The 21,265-nt window shown below is 35.1% G+C and overlaps 1 protein-coding gene across 2 annotated transcripts; it reads right to left on the bottom strand.

Annotated features, from left to right (window-relative positions):
* Window positions 1-572: 572 nt before the first annotated feature.
* On the bottom strand, window positions 573-12,125 carry LOC131643920 (uncharacterized). 2 transcript variants are annotated; one of them, XM_058914288.1, is made up of 27 exons: window positions 11,907-12,125; window positions 11,644-11,815; window positions 11,428-11,540; window positions 8,595-8,711; window positions 8,183-8,329; window positions 7,315-7,970; window positions 6,961-7,082; window positions 6,758-6,849; window positions 6,382-6,601; window positions 6,205-6,271; window positions 5,827-5,975; window positions 5,645-5,718; window positions 5,393-5,557; window positions 5,217-5,288; window positions 4,984-5,085; window positions 4,808-4,897; window positions 3,976-4,051; window positions 3,771-3,867; window positions 3,604-3,673; window positions 3,334-3,513; window positions 3,125-3,247; window positions 2,946-3,029; window positions 2,098-2,282; window positions 1,860-1,998; window positions 1,707-1,766; window positions 1,244-1,348; window positions 573-1,140 (listed from the first exon to the last, which is right to left on the bottom strand). In XM_058914288.1, exons 1-27 carry the CDS (start codon window positions 12,000-12,002, stop codon window positions 1,027-1,029), a joined length of 3,687 nt encoding a protein of 1,228 aa, XP_058770271.1. In that variant the 5' UTR covers window positions 12,003-12,125; the 3' UTR covers window positions 573-1,026. The 2 variants fall into 2 exon arrangements, with proteins under 2 accessions (XP_058770271.1, XP_058770269.1); XM_058914286.1 differs by having other exon boundaries at window positions 11,428-11,546; window positions 11,907-12,124.
* Window positions 12,126-21,265: the final 9,140 nt, after the last annotated feature.

Here is a 21,265-nt window from a genome sequence, read left to right as displayed (position 1 = left end):
TTCACCCCTATAAAGATGCATTAAAAAATTCTCTTGTTTTACTCACCACATTGTTCACAACTCAAGGCAATTAAATACTTTCTTCCATCATAAACAAAATCACCATGTCAAAATTTAAGTTAACAACTTCACCACTACGATCCATCTTAGGAAACATCTTTTTTTAATTCTAAAATATTTCTCATATTTGTTTCATTACATGACAACATGTAAGCTAAATTCCAATTCAGCCACCCAAAACCCACGCACACAAGAATCAAATGTCTAGCAACATCATGAAGTTCAAATTCACACCAAAAAAAACCTCAACACACATCTCAACAGGGCAAAGAAATTCAATTTAAGAAACAATCTCAGGGACAGATTAGACAAATACAAACTTGTGACAAATAAAAAGCCAGTACTAGACCACAAACACTCCACAATATAGTTGCATAAGTTATTGAACAATGACATATCAGTATAATTAATTTCTGTAATGGACAGTTAATAAAAAAATAAATGCATGCATGGTAAGATGCTACAATCAATGCAAATCACAAATACAATACCATATAATATATGTATGAAACTAGAAAAACAGTAAATATTTTATTTTCCATCAAGAAAAGAAATATCTTATTCTGTTTACGAAAAAAAGGACATGCACTAATTTAGTATTTACAAGGAGGAAACTCATAATAGGACATCCCACAATGCCAGGGGAGAAGGAAAGAGTTGGATAAGGGTAACTAAATTTAGGATTTAAATCCTCTCTTGTTCATTCTCCAATGTTTTGTTCGTACTGCTTCGCACTGCACTAATCCTCATTCATTTGTTCATTCTCTCATGTTTTCTTTCGTACTGTACTAATCTCAGTCATTCACTCATCTTTTCTCTCTTCTGGACATTTTTTGGAGGCATAAGAGAGAAAGATGATGGTTGGGGGAAGGGGAAAAAAGGGACACCGATGGTATGATACAATGAAGGCAGCACAGTTTAGGTGGTAGAATAACAGCCTAAGCTATATATTCTACATAGCTAGCTTTACATGAAATAGCTCAAAGATGTCTTTTTCCTTGATCCACCTTCTCCGTAGAGGTCATTCCATTGGAGTAGTTCGTTCATATTTGACGAATCTGATGACACGCTTGCACACACCTGTGTATATACATGGAAACATTACATGTTATTCTTTACATGCTACAAAAAGGACTCAATCGTGTAATACATAAAGACAAACAACAACATAAAACAAACATACCTGCTCGTGTGCATATTTAAAATCTTCCATCTTCAAGGGACGAATGTCGGCACTGCTACACAGACCAGGTAAAGGTTTGTTCTCAGCCAATGCAAAGCTTCTATCCTGAAAAAATTTCATGTAATGGTGAGGAAGAGATCACTGAGCCCTGAACTATCATGCAAACGCATCAAAGTGCACAGATTCATATATCAATGCCATTCGTGGATAATTGGGTATACATTTGCTAGGAAGAACAAATCACTCCAAAAAAACAACACTTCACTTGCAATTAAAGAGATGTAATGTTAACTTTCATTGCATCTTACATAATGATTTGATCACCTTTTAACTAACTAAGGTTTCCAACCTCAAGCACAGGCTATTTTGAAAGATTTAAAGAGACGGGTCGTACATGTATGAAACTGAACAATAATGACGAGAAATCATTGACTTCAAGCAAAAAAGTAATAAATGAACTAACCTTCTTTTCCTTCACCAAGATCTCTCTTATCGGACAGTGTGCTGCTGTGACACACAGATTCTGCAACCAAAATATAACAATATTTTATTTAGAATCATATGCAACCTTCTCAAACAAGCAAGAATGGATGATTAAGATATATTGAAATACAACCTTTAGGTCACTTCCGGAGTATCCATCAGTCATACTTGCTAATGCCTCTAAATCAACATCGGGCGCCAAATCTTCTTTTGCTAAAATGACTCTCATAATTTTCGCTCTGTTTGTTGCATCTGGCAAATTAACCATCAATCTACAAAAAGAAATTAAGCAGCAAGACCATGAGTTAGAATAAATCTCATATAAAATATAAAATGCATGAAATAGAAATCAAACATATCATGTTGTTTACCTTCGTGGAAGCCTCCTAATAACAGCCTCATCTAGATCAAAAGGTCTGTTTGTGGCAGCAAGAACAAGCACACGCTCTCTATCTTTTGTACGCAGACCATCCCAATTTACCATAAACTCATTCTTCATTTTACGCATAGCCTCATGCTCACTAGGATTTTCACGTCTCCCTAACATACTATCAACCTGCCACAAGTACCACAACAATGAAAAACAGATAACTGAAACTAATGAACAGATCTTGTAGGTGAGGTAGATGAGAGAAGTGGAAACTCTTGTGTGAATTCAGCCTAGTCTAATAGCCCTTAAAACAGTTATTACTTTTGGATGGTCAAGGAAACTACACGTGATTTCGAGAAATTGAGGTATTTGTAAATCATGCAAAAAACAGTTGAACTTCACTGGATTTTGGTAAAATATTTTTTAAACAAGTATGAACTTCAAGCAGTTATATTTGTTAACCAACATCGCTAATATTCTTGGTTGCGAGTTCTTGATCAGGAACTCAAGATCGATTTCTGTAGTAAAAATAAGATATTGTATGGTAATATACCCTTTTTAGAGGCACAAAGAAGATAATCAAATTAAGGAAAATTGTGAAAATGGTATCATGTACATCCTGATCCACCTCAGCTATTGAATGCTTCCGTGTCACATGCGACATAAGTATGCCATGTTAATAACCACTAGTTACATAAGCATACACTACCACTGAATGATTAAACTGATATAAAAAAAAAAAAAACTAACGAGATTAAAAATAATTCATCTGGAAAAATGGTCAAAAAGTAAGGAAATAAAAATGTAAGGATAGAAAAAAATCAGGTATAAATAACAAGTTAAACCAACCTCATCAACAAAAATAACGCTTGGAGCAATTTTGCTGGCAAGAGAAAAGACTGCTTTGACATATTTTTCTCCTTCACCAAACCACTGCAACAAACAAACAAAAAAACAGTTGCCTATCATTAAAGTAAAAAATAATACCAACAGTAGGATAGAAGTGTTGCAAGTTACAACATTAGTACCTTTGAAGTAATGCTAGACATGGAAATGTTAATAAAATTTGCTCCGGCTTCAGTTGCTACAGCCTTTGCAAGCATTGTTTTTCCAGTGCCAGGAGGGCCAAAAAGTAAGATTCCCTTGCAAGGCTATACATGAGGTAATTGCAATGAGTGGTCTATGTAAAATGTGCTCCACAAATCATTTAAAGTAACTACAGTGAAAATCATTTCACCTTAGTTAGTTGTCCTTTGCAAAACAATTCAGGCCTTTGAAGAGGAAGCATAACCAATTCCTTTAAGGTGTCCTTCACATTTTCTAAAGCTCCAATATCATCAAATGAGACCCCAATATCAGTTGGTGGAATAACATCACCAAGCAGTTTTTTCTCAAACTCATTCTCAGTAACTACGTCCTGGATAAACAATTCAATAGACTAGAATATTAATCCCATGATTCAAACCGTGATATTGAAAATGAGATAAGGGTATTAACCAAATACTACCTTGAGTGATGTTTTTGTGCTCTTGTTTTCATCTTGAATGCCCTGTAGAATGTTAAACCCATACCGAACGCTGGACAAAAAGTAAGATAGTGTTAAAACATATAAAAAATACTTCAAAAACTTATTATAGTTGAAATTATGAAATGACCAAAGATGATGAGAACAACCTCTCTGCAGATATTACAGGCTTTGATTCTTTGGTAGAAACTTCAGATGAATGCATAAAATGATAACTTATAGCCCAACCAATGATCTTCTCCACGCCTAGTAAAAGGAGTCGACAACATATCATCAGCAATGTGGGTATCAAATCTTAAAATATTATATTTAGCAGAAAACACAACTACAAACATTTAAAAAATAAAAACTCACTTTCAGTTGTTAGAGTTTCATCTTTGATGCAAAGAGTCTCAAGGTCAGAGCAATCCAGTCCAAACTTGTTGAGGACCTGAATCATTAAAAGAATCTCATTAGAAGCTTGGCAAATGGCAGCGGGAAAAAAAAATCAATTTTGTGTTGAGTCGAAGCTAAGTTTTATGGGTTTGTTTTATTTGTGCTCTTAGTATTAGTTTAAAAAACAACATCAAGTGGTGGATCACTTTATTGTTAGAAGTAAAAGGTTTCTCTATATCTAATTGAAGTACTCAAGGGTGTTGGGAAGAGCTTATTTAGTGCTTGTGTGAATGTTTGAATGAACTTCTAAACATAGGTTACGACGTGTCTATAAGTTGTTTTTCACTTATCTTTGTGAACTCCTGGGAATAGCATATAGAAATAGGTTATGGGTAATTTACCCTCATTTTCTCTTCGATTTAGAAACTTGTACATAAACCCTTGTAAATTAAGCACTTAATCAAGTTTTTTTGCCTAAATTCCCCTTAGCCCAATAAGGAAAAATGCAACTACACAACAATCAATATGGATGACGAAGAAAAGTATCCATAAAAACATGAGAAAATATGGAAACTTCCACGGAAACCATATTTAAAAATGACATTCAGAATTGTTAAACCCATAAGAAGAAATTTCACAAAGCAAATGAACATGACACAACACACCAAAAGCAGCCAATAACTAATATCATTATCATCCAAGAACAAGCACAAAAATCGACAGCATAATAGCAGCAATAAGTGAAAGCATAGAATGATAAAAGACTCTAAGGAACAAGAAAAAGTATCAGGAGGTATATAGCAAGACTCACTAGGCGAATGCTGGCAACGTTGGACTGAGCTTTCATAGTTTCTATGTCACGATCTAGCTGTTGCTTCCAATCAGCAAGTAAACTCTCATCCTATACAAGATTGCAAGTACAACAGATATATGAACTGAACATACACAGAAAATCATAAATTATAGAGTAAAGTTAATCTAATATACCTGAGGCAGCTGTATTGTAACCTTGTTTGGGAAAAGCCTATTGAGTTGCTTCATGACTTTGGGGGTTTCTTTGCTCCTATCATGCAGTCTAGTAAAGTTATCCTAAACAAACCAAATAATAGTATAGATTGATCATTAATTCGTGAAAGAACCAGAAACAATTCATCCACAATATTACATATTGATGTTAACCATTGAAGGTATGAGGAGAGTAATGCTTATGAATATTATACCGGAAAAGCAAGATCAAGTAGTGCTGTCTGATTGCCTCCAAATTTTGTGAACAGAAGGCTTCCAGGTTGTGTCTGGAAGTATAAATATGCAGTCATCAGATGCAGAGCAAAAACTTCCTTCTAATCATGATATCATTGCACTCAAATGCTTCCTAAAGAATATAATAAAACAGTACCTTCTCCTTACGGTTGTCCGGTTGGATATGTGAACCAATTACTACAACATTCTGTGGCAAGCTTCCGAATTTACTTTTCAAAATTTCTGAATTCCCGGGCACACCCTTCTCGATATCTTTAATCAACAACACCAACGGTCCAGTTTTACTCAGATTAGAGGCAATCTATGTGCACAACAGCAAAAAGGGTGTTATGTATACTAACTTAGGAATGAATTGATACAATTTGGACAGATATAGAACTGGAGCTACCTCAAAAATTTCATTAATAGCAACTTTGCTAGAGTCATCCCCTCCAGAGCCATCTACCAGTACTAAATGATTGGCTGCAAAGCAAATCTTCAAACATTTAACACATGGACAATTGTAGCATAAAATGTACTAATGTGCAACAAATGGAACATTAGATCAATCAATCAAATACTTTGAATTACCAGAACAAAAGAAACCATGATCACTTTCGCAGAGGCCTCCAAGATCATTTCCATCTGGAATTGGTTTCTCAAATCTAACCCCAATTTTTGAAGACCGGTTGTTTTCAAAAGCAATGAGAACTCTGCCCTTGTAGCCATAACTTGGTCCTCTGCTCAATGTAGCAGACAAGGAAAGATAAGCATAATTCCCAACAAGAACATAAAATAAACTAACGGTAGAAAAACTGTAATATGCCCAAGATATTCATGAAAATTTTCTTAACACATTTCAAAGTTATTAGATTACTAAAATATTATCATCTCTACAACAAGATCAAACTCTTCTACTCAATAATCATAAAAATGTAACGAAGTTTAAATTTTCCATTTTAAAATTACCTTGACAGAAAAACTTGCGGTGGTGAGACAGTAGAAGGGAAGTCACCTACAAACTTCACCCGATCACCTGCAAATAATGTAAGCATCATATTATCATATATATAAAAAAAAAAAAAAAGGATAATAGGAAGTAAGTCTTCAACTAGGAGCTAATGTTTTAGGAACACAATAGCAAACCTGCTTTAAGAGTAATGCCTTTTGACGATGACGTAGAAACTTCTTGCTTCAGTATAAACTGTGAACTTACTGCGGATCCACCTATAATTTGGGCATCAACACCAGAAGTCGGTTTCTTATGTTGTAATGTAGCAGCCTGAGCACTACTTCTCTTAATAAACACAGGTCTTTCAGGCCTTGAACTTTCTTTAGTAGCTTCAACTTCCTTCGATGGAGTTCGCTGAAAAATTAATTGTGCCATCAATTCAATTGTGTGTAGAATATTGCTGATTTTAACATGATACAATCCCAACAGAATCAAACAGATGAGACAGCTAATAAAAACCATGGTCAAGGAACCAAACATAACAAAAGAAGGATAATTTAGAAAACATACACCAGGAAGTGAAAGAGAGTCCACAATTAGTAGCCATGCACCAAAATGCTTTGCAAGTGCCTTGGACAGAGTTTCCTGATATATTTCTGAGCCTAAAAAAGAATCATATAGAATGATGGCACTTTATTTTTTTTGTTAACAAGAATACAGCACTTGTAATTTATGCAAAAAAGAATTCGATAAATTGTATAAACAAGAATTACCTGTAGGGCCAGATAACAATATCCGTGGGGACAACGATGGAAGGTCAGAAACATATTTTCCAGAGTCATTGCACTTCAAATGAATGTACGCAGAAGCAATCAAAACATTCTTTGTTATGTCACTGTAATAAAGCAAATCATCATAACCAGTAGAATAAATTATCCTTTATCTATCTCAAGGCAGTGACTACAAACAAACTACCCTACTCAGCATTTAAGGAACAAAGAATATCATATCGAGGTACTTGTAGCTTACATCTAACTATTACCACACGGTAAGTAGGAAAAGTTAAGGCAGCATACAAAAGGAAATCAAATCAGAAAAAATTATTAACAAGAAGCAGGTATTTGTACCTAAGAAAGTATGGGAAACTTTCAAATGAAACATCGATATTCTCAGTATTGAGAATTTTCATCTGTAAACTATCTTTAAGAGCTTGTTGCTTGGGTGATGCCAATATATTTTGGGTATCAACACTTTTAAGGCGTTCCTTCAATTCCTTATTTTTTTCCAAAATCTTAGTAATCTTGCCACTTAAATCTAAATCAGGACAGACTAATGGTCTCAATTCGCTTGAAGCAGCAGTCATCTTCCCAACATCTGCATCGACATTGACATTGACTTCTACAGCGTCAACCTTAGGATCTTCAGTAACGGTGGTAGAGGATGGACAACCAGTTTCCTCAATATAAACTCCATCTGGTTCGTTATTAATGGTGTTGTGCTTCACATCAACATTTGCCTTATCATCCCCGTTGCCAGCAGGTAGTAATGAAGCGTCAGTCTGCTGCTGCGTGTTCGTGCCGGTGTTAGCAGGGGGTGAAATGAGAGATAAATCTTCATTAAAATTAGAAAAAGAGGCCAATATTGAAGCCCCAGCAACAGCAGACAGGTCTCCAGGTCTAGCTTCAATTTGCGCTCCAATTATTGGAGCACCCTGGGTTTCGAAAATGCTCACGGGAGGAGGTATATTGGCAGTAGAGGTATTATTATGGAGCTGCTGAAATATCTAAATCCATGCTAAGGAACCCATTAGATATCAATGAGAAAAATTTAAGACTGAAAAACACAGTAGTTCGAAATATAAATACATAGAACTCGTGACTAACTGATTTTTTTGGAAAGGTGAACACAGAAACATGCAAAAAAAAAAAACGAGCAGGAAGAAACTGAAAGAATCAAAAGATAAATTCTTGTCGGGGAATCATATCTAAAGGATACATAAGCCTGCTTGCTGGAAAAACCAAAGATAACTTCATCACCTCCACTCAAAATAAGACGGCATTTCTTCCCGTATATCTTTCCGTTAACTTTCACTTCACCTTTACTCCCTATGACTTCCAGCAATGCAACAGATGAACCTCCATGCTGTGCAGAATTACAAATAACAACTGCGGTTAGTAATCTAAAAAAACATAGAAAAGGTTAACAGTAATTCTCTTATGATGGGAAAAGTTTAGGAGCATCTACCATAAAAGAATTAAAATTCATTTCAATGATATCTTTTCACAAAACACCTATAGTAGCTCTGATTTTGCTTAAGAAGTTACTTAGTTGTCATAACAAAGTTGTAAGGATCTTGTCTCTTCAGTTTGTTGTTGCAAGTTTAAAAAGATAAAGGAGGAAACTCTACCTCAATGTGGCTCAATTTGCACAAAACAGTGCTAACATCGGGATCCTTAATCCATAAATTACATTGACGACATTGACCAACAGTGTAGATAGGTTCAAATATGGGCAAGTGAGGATTCTGCAAAAGCATGAACCAGTAAAAAAATTAATTCAAAACCTATAACAGCACAATCTGAAAAGTGGAAGATTAAATGAAAAGATAGAACCATAAATTATCTAAAAACTCCATCTGTTTAATGCTCACAATAAATTGATGATTCTTCAAATTAAATGCAAATTTAATATCATAAGTCATATCTAACATCAATGTTATATTAAATTTTGGAGAGAAAAAAATCAAATACATTATTTTTCTTAGAATATGGGTTGAATATCCCTAAAAAACCAGCTTATACACATCCCTACAAAACTAACTTATAAAATGAGGATTGCCCCACTTGTAAACCCAACACAAACACATAACAAACTATATCTCTAATCAGTGAGACTAAATCCACCCCTCAAACCCAACACAATGAAGGTGTTGGAGGCTGCAATAAAGGCAAGTCAAATGGTATCAGCGCCTATCTTAGATCACTTGTTGGGCTTCCCTACAAAACCGACTTATAAAGGAGGATTGTCTCCACTTATAAACACAACCCAGACTATATCTCTAAACAATGTGGGACTAAATCCACCTCTTCAAATCCAACACAATAAAGGTGTTGAAGGCCAAATGCCGCAATTTAGGCGACCAGGAGGGAACCACAGCGAAGGCAGAAATTTCAACAGTTTTCAACAAACATTATGAAAATATGAAAATAACTAGAACACATGTTGATGCTCGATTTGGAGATCTGTCGGCGATTGATGGAGATTCAATATCAGCCTTTTAGTCTAGTCTTAATGGAAATTTATCCCTCATTCTACCTTCTACTATGCAAGAACATGAAGCAGAAGACCAACGTTTCATCACTCACTGCTGACAATGGCGATGATACAACAAACGTTGATATGAAGCACAACCCCGTTAATACCAACTTGGAAAGAGGTTTTTTGCTGAAAAAAACCAATTGTCGGTACTCTACAACCTCTACCATCATTGTAATTTGTAATTCCCGTGGAGGTTCATCTTATGCATTGCTGGAAAACATAGTAAAGATGTTGCAAAAGATAACGAAGAAACAAGGAAAGATTTCCCGTCTAATTTAAGGATGGAGGAGACATGCAACAGCGGCAAGTAGGCTGCAGAAGTAGGAAATAAGAGACATGCAACAACGGCAAGTATGTTGCGGAAGTAGGAGATAAGAGACTGTCAACGGCGGCAAGTAAGCCACGAAAGTAGGAGATAAGAGAAGTGCAATAGCGGCAAGTAAATCTAAGTCGAATAAGGAATTGTTTCTCTTAGAGTCTTTGCCTCTATGACCCCTTTTTCCTTGTTTGTTAATTATAAAAATGAAAATAAACAGAACTCGATACACATAATAGTGGCCATTCTGCTGCATGCCATACCACAATCCCAATTTTGGGATTGGTGATCTCCGTCGCTATCCGAGATTAACAATATATTCCCTTCAAATAAAATATTGCATTCAAGTCTTGTGAAAAGAACAAGAATAGAGGTTGGGAGAGCTTTTCCATCTTAGATGGTTCCATCGGGTAGATTAATCAAGCTTCAAGATATAATGTGACTTCTAGATTCTGAGTCCTAGACATATAAAAAGCAAGTATCACCAAATCATCAACATATAGGTGATAACACACCCAATGTTCTGAAATAGTGATGAACTTCTGTTTGTGATTAATACAAACCAAGATGAAGACAAATATGGCAGTGTGGTGTGCATTTTTAATAGAGTCAGCTTTCCTCCCTTGTGGCCGCTCTCTCTAGGCGCGTCAAAGGAAACTGACCCGTAAAAAGGGAGAAGAAAGAAGATGATGTTCATCATTTGGACTTGTATTGTAAGAGTCGTGTTGGATCGGAACTGAAATAGGAAAAGCACTTTTTTGAGAATTTCGGCGGAAATTTCAGTGAAAACCAATTCAGCATAGGGTCAAATGAGAAGTTCATTTTATTCAAAATGAATGATGGAATCAGTTAGCTCCATGCAGTTTGACAAGATTGCAAGATATTTGACACCTAGAATCCTAGAGGAGTGTTTGGCCATTTTAAGTTAGGATATCAGGAAAAATTAAGGTGGAAATCATTGGGAAAGTGAGCATGAAGTTTCATAATGGATGGAATGCTTATTGGTGGCTGATCCAGGTATAGCAATATTTTGGTTTAAGAATGAGCGAAGATGCTCTTGATTAGTGGATTTCTTGGAAGGAGAGCAACCCAAATACTTGTTGGAGTTTTTCAAAGACCATTCTCAAAAAATTTCAAATACTTGTTGGGGTTTTGGGATTGTCTTTCGGATTCAAAAAATGAAGAACAGGAAAACAGAGGCAGTAGCACTGAAATTCAAGAAGAGATGCAAAAAATAGTAGCATCTCAAAATAAAACGAAAATATAAGTGAAAATGAAGATGAAATGAGTAAACACAAGAAAAAAGAAAGTAATATGGAACAAGAAAAAGGAAACCAAAACATGCAAGTCCAGAATGCAATGTGCGAAGATGAATGCAAGTATAGCATAAGAATGATCATGAAGTAAAATGTTGAAGGAAAACAGAAACTCAAAAGCTTTCAATAGCGGGATCCAAGGAGTTGCAATTCACCACCATACCAACTATGCTTTTTCGGAGACCATGCAATGCATCCTCTCCCCAAATGTGAACCCTGATTACTTCAAGGCAAAGAAACAAACATGCAAGCTGCAAACAAATACTCAACTAAGAGAGTAAGAAGTAAACCTCAGAAGATTGAGAAATGAGCCTCCCCCAAGCACACTCAGGACTCGATTTTATGCACCGTTTCTTCGACCGAGCTAACGGCGGCAACCCGTTGGATTTCTCCGCAATCCCACCTGATTCTGCCACAAAATCCATAAATCTCACCAATAAAAAACCACATGCAATACCAAAAAAAACCTATAAAAGAAAAAACAAAAAAGCTTACGACTTTGATACCTAGACACTGAGCAGGAGACACCAAAACAGAAGCAGATTTCTGGTTCTCAGTCTCACCACCAACAGCCTTCAACGACGCCGTTTCTTGCAGATCAGACAACCGTATCTTCTGTTCACCAGATTCGTTGACCAGCGGTGAGGGATTAGCGGTGGATGAAACATCCTTAGAAACCTGTTTCATGAAAAAACAAATTATAAAGCTAAGAACAAACAAATTTCGAAACCCTTAAGTTTGGTTTGTTTGTATAATAAGAATTAAGAACCTTGGATCGTTTAGTGTTAGAACGAGGAGAAGAAGAAGATGAAGGAGAAGAAAGAGAACGTTTGGAAGCAGATGAACTGCGTCTGGTTTCAACCATGATGAAGAAGAAGAAGAAGAAGAAGGGAAAGAGATTGAGATGAGAAATGTGTTGAAACCAGACTAAGATTGATGACAGTTATTAATGTTAAGGTTTGTGTTGCGGTTGCGGTGTTCTGTGTCGCTGCTTTATTTATACTAGAAGCATAATAATATTTAAAAAAAGAAAAAGAAAAAGTAATAGTAATTTTTCATTTTTTGTAATTGAATATTGAATTTATGAAATTATGGTAGGAGAGTGGGAAAAGGAGATTTTGGTTTGGGTGAGTGGAAATAAATAGGAAATAATAATAATAATGGCAAGTAGTTTTGTAAGTAACAAGTTGCAACAAGTGGTTTTGGTCATCCCAGGTAGAGAAAATGTGCAATGTGTTATGTGTTAAAGTGAAAGGAATGCATGCAGCCAACCAGAGAGTGAGTGAGAGGGCAAGTTGTAGCCTACTCTAGTAGTCAACCGACTCCAAATTAATACTCATTACTTTAACTAAATTGCAACTTGGAACTAATTATTTAAGGTTTTTTCATTTTTTTTAAAAGTAAATGAAAAATTCCATAGATACCGAAAATAAAAATTGTATTCTAGATTAAATGAAATTGAATTTTTATATTTATTTTTTTAAATAGAATTTTTCATTTATTTTGAAAAGTAAAAAGGATCATAATTGATAATTTTAGGGGTGGTAGTAGGGATGATAATGAGTAGGGTTTGGACAAGGTACAATAGTATCTGTTCATATATATGCGATCCGAAGAAATCATTATACCCGAGTCTATACCTGCGTGTGCACAATATATGTACTCATATTCGTATCTTATGGGTAACTAAGTACCAATACTTGTACCAATTTATTCATATTTCTAATAAAAAACTATCAATCAATTGTAATTTATTATGTCATTTAAAGTTTTAAACAAAATTTAAATAAAAATTCAAGAATTTTATTGTTGAGTAAAAAAATAAACAAACACTTTTATTAAAATACGTACAAGTTTAATAGTGATGTATTTTATAAAATTGATAAACATATATGTTTTTATAATATTAAAAATTAAAATATATAAATATATATTGTGCGAGTAAGGGGTGGTGGGTACTGAGGTAGTCTTCGTTTCATCGATATTCAGCCGTGCTTAAGGGATTGAGGAATCATGGGTTCACTCAACAAGTAGCAACAATTAGAGGATAGAGAAGGAAGAATCAGGGTACTAGCGTTCATACACGCTTATTTTCGTGGATAATTGCTCATGCTCATGCACATACCTACTTTGCAATATTTTACCTTATCCGGTGTGGGTAAAAATTTAGGGTGTCCGTTGAAGGTGGGTACAATTATCATCCCTACTTGGCGGACATGTTTGTTGTTTTCATATTTTTTGTGGTGCAACCAAAGATTCAAGCCCCGCACTCTAGAATGATTGTCGACTACGTCCCGTTTTTGCAGGTTTTTGCGGGTGATATTAATATAAAATTTTATAATTTTAGACTTTAAAAGCGAAGTGTTGCAACCTCATCCCGTTTCACCCTCATTTTTATGTGGGCAGAATAAAGTTTTAGATCTGTACCCTCAATTATGTTTGCTCTGCTTCATGTAAAAGGGATGGACATGTTCGTTCGCCACCTCTGACTAGTTCATCCTTCAATTCATGCCGATTTATGTTAAATCTTTTACATATTGTCATTCTATTCATTATTATTATAGTTGTAATATTTGTGTCTCAATAATTATTATTTAAAATATTAATGAAGTATTAAGTATTGCGTTCTCACTAATATAATTTTTATTTGATATTTTTTTCAATCATGTATCTTTTACTCAGGGTTCATTTTGATCTCTTAAATTTAAAAACGTCCATTTTGGTTCTTCAATTATTCAGACATACTCATGTATGTCCTTGACATAAAAAAACGTTAATCAAAGTTGGTTTTAGGGTATAATCTTGGTTTTAGGGATTTCTCTTGGTTTTAGGTTTTTTCCTGATAATGATTTTTGATGTTTAATATGATTGTATGAATGTCAAATAAATAGTACCGTTTTCCTTTTTATATAAAAATATATGAATTTGTTCATGTATTTATTCACCATGAAGGTTCCTTTGTATATGATGAGTCGTCTAATTATGAAGGAGTTGTTTCAGAGCTGAGATGTGATATAGATAAGTGGATTTATTTTGAGGTTTAAAGACATATAATATAAGGAAGTTTGAACTATATTTTACAAGGATCCCACATTTGATATGTTTACTTTGAGTGATGACAAAGTTCCACAAGATATATTTGATTTATGTAAGGTACATTTGAGTGTTCATATTTATGTAAACATTTATTGTATCAGCTTGAGTATTATGGCGGTCCTATAGAGGACGAAGCTATAAAGCGAGATGATGACATTATCTTTGATGAAGAATATGAGATTGTAAAACTATATGAGAAGGTTGCCAAAGTTACAACATGTGATGTAATTGAGTTTAATAAGGTTGGGGTCAATGAGGTTGGAATGAATGGAGTTGAGTTGAATGAGGGTGTAGTTAACATGAATGAAGTTAGAGGTAATGAGGTTGAGATGAATGAGGTTGAGTTGAATGAGGGTGTAGTTGATATGAATAAAGTAGGAGTCAATAGGTTGGGGTGAATGAGAATATAGTTGAGATGAATGAAGTTGGAGTTAATGAGGTTGGGATGAATGAGGTTTATTTGAATGAGAGTGTAGTTAAGATGAATAAAGTTGGAGTCAATGTTGTTGGGGTAACGTAACTCTCTCATGATATTTTTCTTTTTGTGGAAGGGTCTATTCGGAAAATCAACAAGTGTACTAATTTCACCGATGTAGTAATAATGGGTTTCACCCCAAGTATCGATCTCGAGGACTACGTAGGAAATACATATTCTTATCGTTAATTTAATTGAACAAAAACAAGAGATTTGGTTTATTTTATTAAAACTTTACACAAAATTATAACAAGAAAATAAAGTGACTTTTACTTATCAGAATAAAATATGCTAGGGAAAGTGGATAATTTGGCTAGCAATGTTATGAACCCTAATCTCCTTAAAGTTATCTATGTAATTTTCAAGTACCAACCTCTAAAGTGTTTTCCCCTAAGTCCTTAGTGAAAAACCCTTGAACATTCAACCTTGATCCCAATACCCACGAAGAAGAAAAGTGAATTCAAGCAATTGTAATAACAAGGTTATCTATGGTGATTATAGGGTATCCCTAGTCCTAGGTGATATCTACTATAACCCAATTATGCACAAACCCTAACAACTACAGTCCTGTCTTTGTTAGTCATAGATAAATCTCAATTGGACTGAAAGAGAAATCATAAAAACATTGCATAATTGAATTGAATAAACATAACAACTTTGATTGAAAAACTAGAGATTCATAGTCATTACAATAACCAAATTAGGACCACCCCCTAGCATTGGGGGGTTTAGCCTCTCATAATATTAAAGAAAGATAACATTAGATTGAAGTTAAACATTACAAACAATAACGATGACGTTGATCTTCAATGGTGGCCACCCTTGAATCTCGCCGTCTCCGAATCCCTTGTAGTCGCTATCTTTTCTTCTCTTTGATATTTTCTCTCGTACGTTCAAAAGTCCCTTTCTCCTTACACAAACTTCGTTTAAGTAGCTTCAGTATCAGTCTCAGTGTCAGCAAAAAGTCCAAAGCACCCTTAATGTCAAGACATAATAAAACAGATCAAAAAGTGAATTTTCCATTCGCCTCCATTTACACGGGCCATGTTGATTCACACGGGTGCCCGTGTAGATCTTCTGCCTAACGTGATTTAACCATCTCCATCAGACCTATCAACACGGGCCGTGTTGATGCACACGGGTGCCCGTGTTGATCCACTTACTTCAGCTTTTTCATGCAATCCTGACGCTTTTGAACACGGGCCGTGTTGATGCACACGGGGGCCCGTGTTGACCTCCTGATTCTTCAAAAACTTCCATCTCTCAGCCTTCCAGAGTCCCCAAAGTCTGACTATTATTTCCTCTAATTACATGCATCAACCTGAAACATTAACACTACCAAACGAAGGCATAAAAAGAATCTTTTGACACAAACTTGTAATAAAATGCAATGCAATACTATAAATTAAGAAACACAACAAACTTAACTTGAGAGCAATAAAACAACCAATTGAATTACCGAAATGATGAATTTATGCCGAAAGGAAGATGGAAGATTCATAGAAATGGTGACCGATCAGGGTCCTCTTAATAATTACAACTTGCATCTAAGTGAATGGTTTCTTCATTTGTATACCTCCTTTTCTTCGTGAGTATATCCTTCATGAACTTAGCGTATGTTGGCATCTGTTCAAGAGCTTCGAAAAATGAAATATTTATCTGTAACCACTTGAATATGTCCAGAAACCTAACATATTACATCCCCTTATATTTCTTGGTAGGAGCATGTGGATAAGGTAGATGATGCACTGAAAGATTGTTCATATTTCCATTCACTTATCTAGCTTTCTGAGTTTTCATCTTCCGCTCATCATTCACCTTTCTACCACTCTCTTCTTTTTAATTGTTTTTTATTTTCAAATAATGCTTCCTCGTTATTCTTTTCTTCTACTTCCTTCTTTTTCACCCTCTTGTTTTTCTCTCGAATCGACAATAACTCTTTCTGTTACTAAATTCACATCAACTCTCATTTCAATCACACTCCCACTCCTGGTTGTTATTGATTTGCAATGCTCCTTTGGATTGATCTAAGTGTTGGGGGTAAATGCTACTCCTAGCTATTCTACCAGCTATTTTACTATTTGCCCTGCTTGAATTTCAAGATTCATGATCGATGGATATGTATTTTTCTGGGTAGCAATGGATAACTGTATAAACTGATTCAAAGTGTCCTACAGCTTGGAGGTTATATCTTGTTGAGGCGGATTTTGGTTGTAGCTTTGATACGAATTATGTCTATTAGACGGTCCCGCTTCTTGAATCCATCGCTGGCCATAGTTTGCATTACTTCCTCGCCAATAACCCTGGTTTCCTTAATATTCTCCTTGCATCTGTTGATTTCCATATAATTTACTTCTTCATTGGATGGAGGACAAAAACCAGTTGGATGGTCACCAATGCAAAGTTCACAAAAAGTAACTTGTTGGGGTTTGCTCGGTGCCTCTTGCATTTCCTGAGCTATTGTGAAAGTTTTGATAATTGCTTGGATAGTTCTTCCATGATCTAAGTAAGCAACTTATTTTGCACCATGATTGCATTGTTTGTTCCCAATTCAATGATTCTAACTTTCTTTTGTGAAAAACCTCTATTATATTGCATCCTTGCACTTTTAGATAATAACGAACCATTTGCAGTTGCATCTAATAGAATTTTTTGTTGTGGTTGAAGTCCATTGCGGAAAATATGAATTTGAATAAGATCATCAAAACCATAGTTGGCAAATTTTTGCAACATATACATGTAACACTCCCATGCTTCACAAAGTCTTTTGATTGATCATTGGGAAAAGACGATAATAGCGGTCTTGGCATCAATGAATTTATTATGCAGGAAGAACGTGTTGTGAAGCTTCTCCTCAAGTTAAATCCAGTTGGTCATAATCTGAACCAGTTCTTCTTTTACTTCAGATGCTCCGAGTGTATCAACAAGCTCATAGAACTTGGTAAGATGAGTATATGGATCTTCTTGATCAAGTTTGGAAAAATTATTTGCATTGATGATTTGAAGTAATTCAATCTTTATCCCTGTCTGTCTGGTATTGATAGAAGGTCTGACAACATAGGCCAACCATCTTGGGCTGTTGTGACAAGGCATTCCACCAATTTCAACATTGGCATTGTTGTTGTTGACGACATTATTGTTTTTCATGTTTTTGTTATTGTCTTCATGTTCATCCATAACTTCTGGTTTAGGAGATGTTGAAGAAATCGAAGTAGAAGTTCCCTCTTGTTGATTCCTTTTCTTTGCTAGTTGCTCTCACTTTCTATTTTTGTTATTGTTTCTTTGGGTTGTTCTTTCGATCTTAGGATCAAAAAGCAATTGATCTTTTAGTGTTTTACCTTGCATAAACAGAAATCACTAGCCTAACCAACATAAGTGAGCAACAAGATGGGTATGTACATATTAGCGTTATGTGCCCGTCTGTCCGCTTTTTTTATGCATCCATGAAAATATAAGCGATATTTTTTATTTAAATTTAATTTTAAAAAATACAACATGTGGAAGTTAATAAAAGGGAGATGATTTATTTTAAAAAATACAACATAGAAGTTATTATGTAACTTACACAATGTTGTAGGGGTAAAAATGGTAGAAAAATAGGCTACACCAAAACAAAGTATTGCCTTTATACACACACACACAATATTAATAAATGCAAAATGGCTTAAAATGATAAAAACTGCCGCTATACTTGTAATATCTAAATGTCATTCCCCGTCAACTATGCCATTTTGATGTGTAGAATGAAAAGTAAGTGATCTTACCAGGATCAGAAGGATCTTCAGTGGCATGCAACACTTGATTTTATGGTCGGTCCATGAGAGAATGGGGTGTACCTGCAAGACACTCTGATGCCAAAGTGAAGAGAGCAAGCACTGAGAAGAAAATCAAAATTGAATAGAATACCTGATTCTCTTATGAAAGAGTGTATTTAAGTTCCCCCAACGCTGGGCCAAAATATTCTATTTTGGGTTGGATTCTCAGGCCTAAAACATAAGACTTCCAGGATCCTAGGTAAGTAGCGCAAGATTAGAGTGTGATCTTCGTCCTAGGTCAATTGTCCCGAGATCTTTGCACATTGAGAAGCGATTATTACGGAGGGTAGTTGGCCACGTGCTTTAGAATGGGCAAGCGGGGGAGAAGGTCCCCAACGACTATGACAATTTGGGTCACCACGTTGGGCCTTGTGGTGTTGGGCTAGACCCTGCCCGATGATCGGCCAACCAAAGGCCCAGTCCATAACAATGAGTATTATTATTATTGTATCCATAGGGACTAGTGTAACATGACTATCGTTCAACAATTAATATGGTTTTAAGTGAAGGGTTTATAAGATATTTGATTGAAGAAATTAAAGGAATGTAAACCGATAAATATTAAGAAAAATAACTGATAGATAAACTTGTTAGGATTAGATTTCATTAACCTACTTTGAATTTATTCTACAGATCGGTTATTTGAATCCTAGCTTTTATCGCTATTATCACGTATTGCTCACCGACATCGTTTATGTCTAAACAATGACGTAGGTTCTACTGTATTATTTAATCAACAATCTCTCAGCTTATTAATCAGTACGGTAGCATTAAGAATCGATACAAGTAGTGAATATTAAATCCAAAATAGAATTTTGCTTTTAACAAATTATTCTCTTAAGTCAGGATTCAAAGAGTATCTCTCAATAACAATTCAAAGCATCAACATTGATTCATAACTAGTTCATATAACAATGATCAGAAGAGATACATACGAGTATGGTAAATTACATCTAATCCCAACAAGTGAGAAATTAGATACTCAATGTCATTGTATCTTGGTACAAGTGAGAAGAATAGAGATGGATGAGCATCAATCTTGATTCCTCAAAGATCGTTGCATATCCACCTTCTAATTCCTCAAGTTATGAATTTATCTATTACCAATATTGTATCTCTATCTCAAAAAATGGGAAATCATCCTTAATTTCTCATTTTGAATGGTATTTATAATGGTCTTAGAATTACACTCTAGCTCAGCCATGCCTTGTCTCACTCAACGAGACCACCTTTCTTCACCATGAAGTAATTTGACACGTCATCCTAAACCACCTTACCCCGCTTGGCCATATAAAGTCTGGCTAAGCGGCTCTCGATACAACCTTACTACAAGCTCGCTTAGCGCGCCTGGGTTTTCGAAGAATTTGATAATATTTTTGCTTGGTGCTCGCTGGAAGCATGCTTGGAGCGCAACTCTTTGGAATTTCCTTTCTTTGCTCGCTTCAAGCATGCTAGGAGTGCAACTCTATGGATTTTTGTTGTTTTGCTCGCTTGGTGGTGCATGGAGCTCGCTTAGCGTGATTGTTTCAACTTTTCTTCTTTGTTTTGCTGACCAAACTCTTGCCTTGAACAATTACCTACAAAATGAGTTAAACTTGTGTAAGAAATGCAACAATCAATTGTCATCCTAATACAACTGGTATTTACATCAAAGTTTAAGTTTTTATGCTATTAACTTGTGAAACAAGTTAATAAGTCCACTAACTCCATGTGTTCATGTACCATATTTTGGCACCTATCAACTCTCCCCAACTTAGAACTTTTTTTGTCCTCAAATAAAAGTTTTAAAAAGCCTATTTTAATGTCAGAGCAATTTCCAAGTTTTTCTTGATCAATCCAAGGAAATGTGAGAAATGATCATAAATCTATTTACATAATAGTTTTTACATATTAGGATATACCTCAATGCACCTTTAGTGATACTCACACACATCCATAAAAAACCATAAGTGCCTCTCAAATATGGTGATGTACTTCCGAATACACCCAAAGTCCACACCACACCACTTTGTAAATGAGCCACCCTCATTTTGCCATAAATTATTAAGGAAGTGTATCTCTGTACTAATGGAAGTGTGAGTTTGTATGTATACTTTCGTAAAAAACTATGGAAGTATATCTTAGTACGCATTTTGAGATATATTATCGTGCCAGACCTTTCCTCTTTCTTATTTCCATCAGAAGTTACTCTAAACAATGAAAAGAGATTTTGTGGGAAATCCCCATTTCCATAATTTTTCAACCTTTCTATTAACTTTTACTCCATTGCATTTAATCCAAGAGCTTTCTCAATCTCTATTTCCCTTCATTCAATCCAAAAGCGTCCACTTCTCACATTTGGTAAATTTTTTCACTTCCTTTTTTTATAGGTGATGCAATCATTATTTAAATAGATTGTAGTTACAGTCATAATACATAGTTTACTGAGGCATGCATTGGAATTTTTTTATGTTTAGAGCATATGGCATGTTGGGTATCTGCTTTTCATGATTTTTATTGTGATGTTTAGTTTTATTATGTAAGTTTTTTTTCGTAGCATTCCATTTTATTATAACTGCATATTTATGTTGTGTTAATTTTTCCAGGATGTTGCCCGATTTCGAACACGTAGCCACTCTAATGTTGCTCCTGATGAATTTATAAAACCAATGTTACACAGAGTTAGATTCGGACCCATCAGCAGGATCACAAACACAAGCATTGATCTTAAATTTGTGCTGTCCTTGTTAGAACGTTGGAGGC

This window comes from Vicia villosa, linkage group LG1 (assembly GCF_029867415.1).
Source record: "Vicia villosa cultivar HV-30 ecotype Madison, WI linkage group LG1, Vvil1.0, whole genome shotgun sequence".
NCBI classification, from domain to species: Eukaryota; Viridiplantae; Streptophyta; class Magnoliopsida; order Fabales; family Fabaceae; genus Vicia; species Vicia villosa.
The sequence above is the reverse complement of the archived record's forward strand: the minus strand, read 5'-3'. Positions and strand labels throughout refer to the sequence as shown.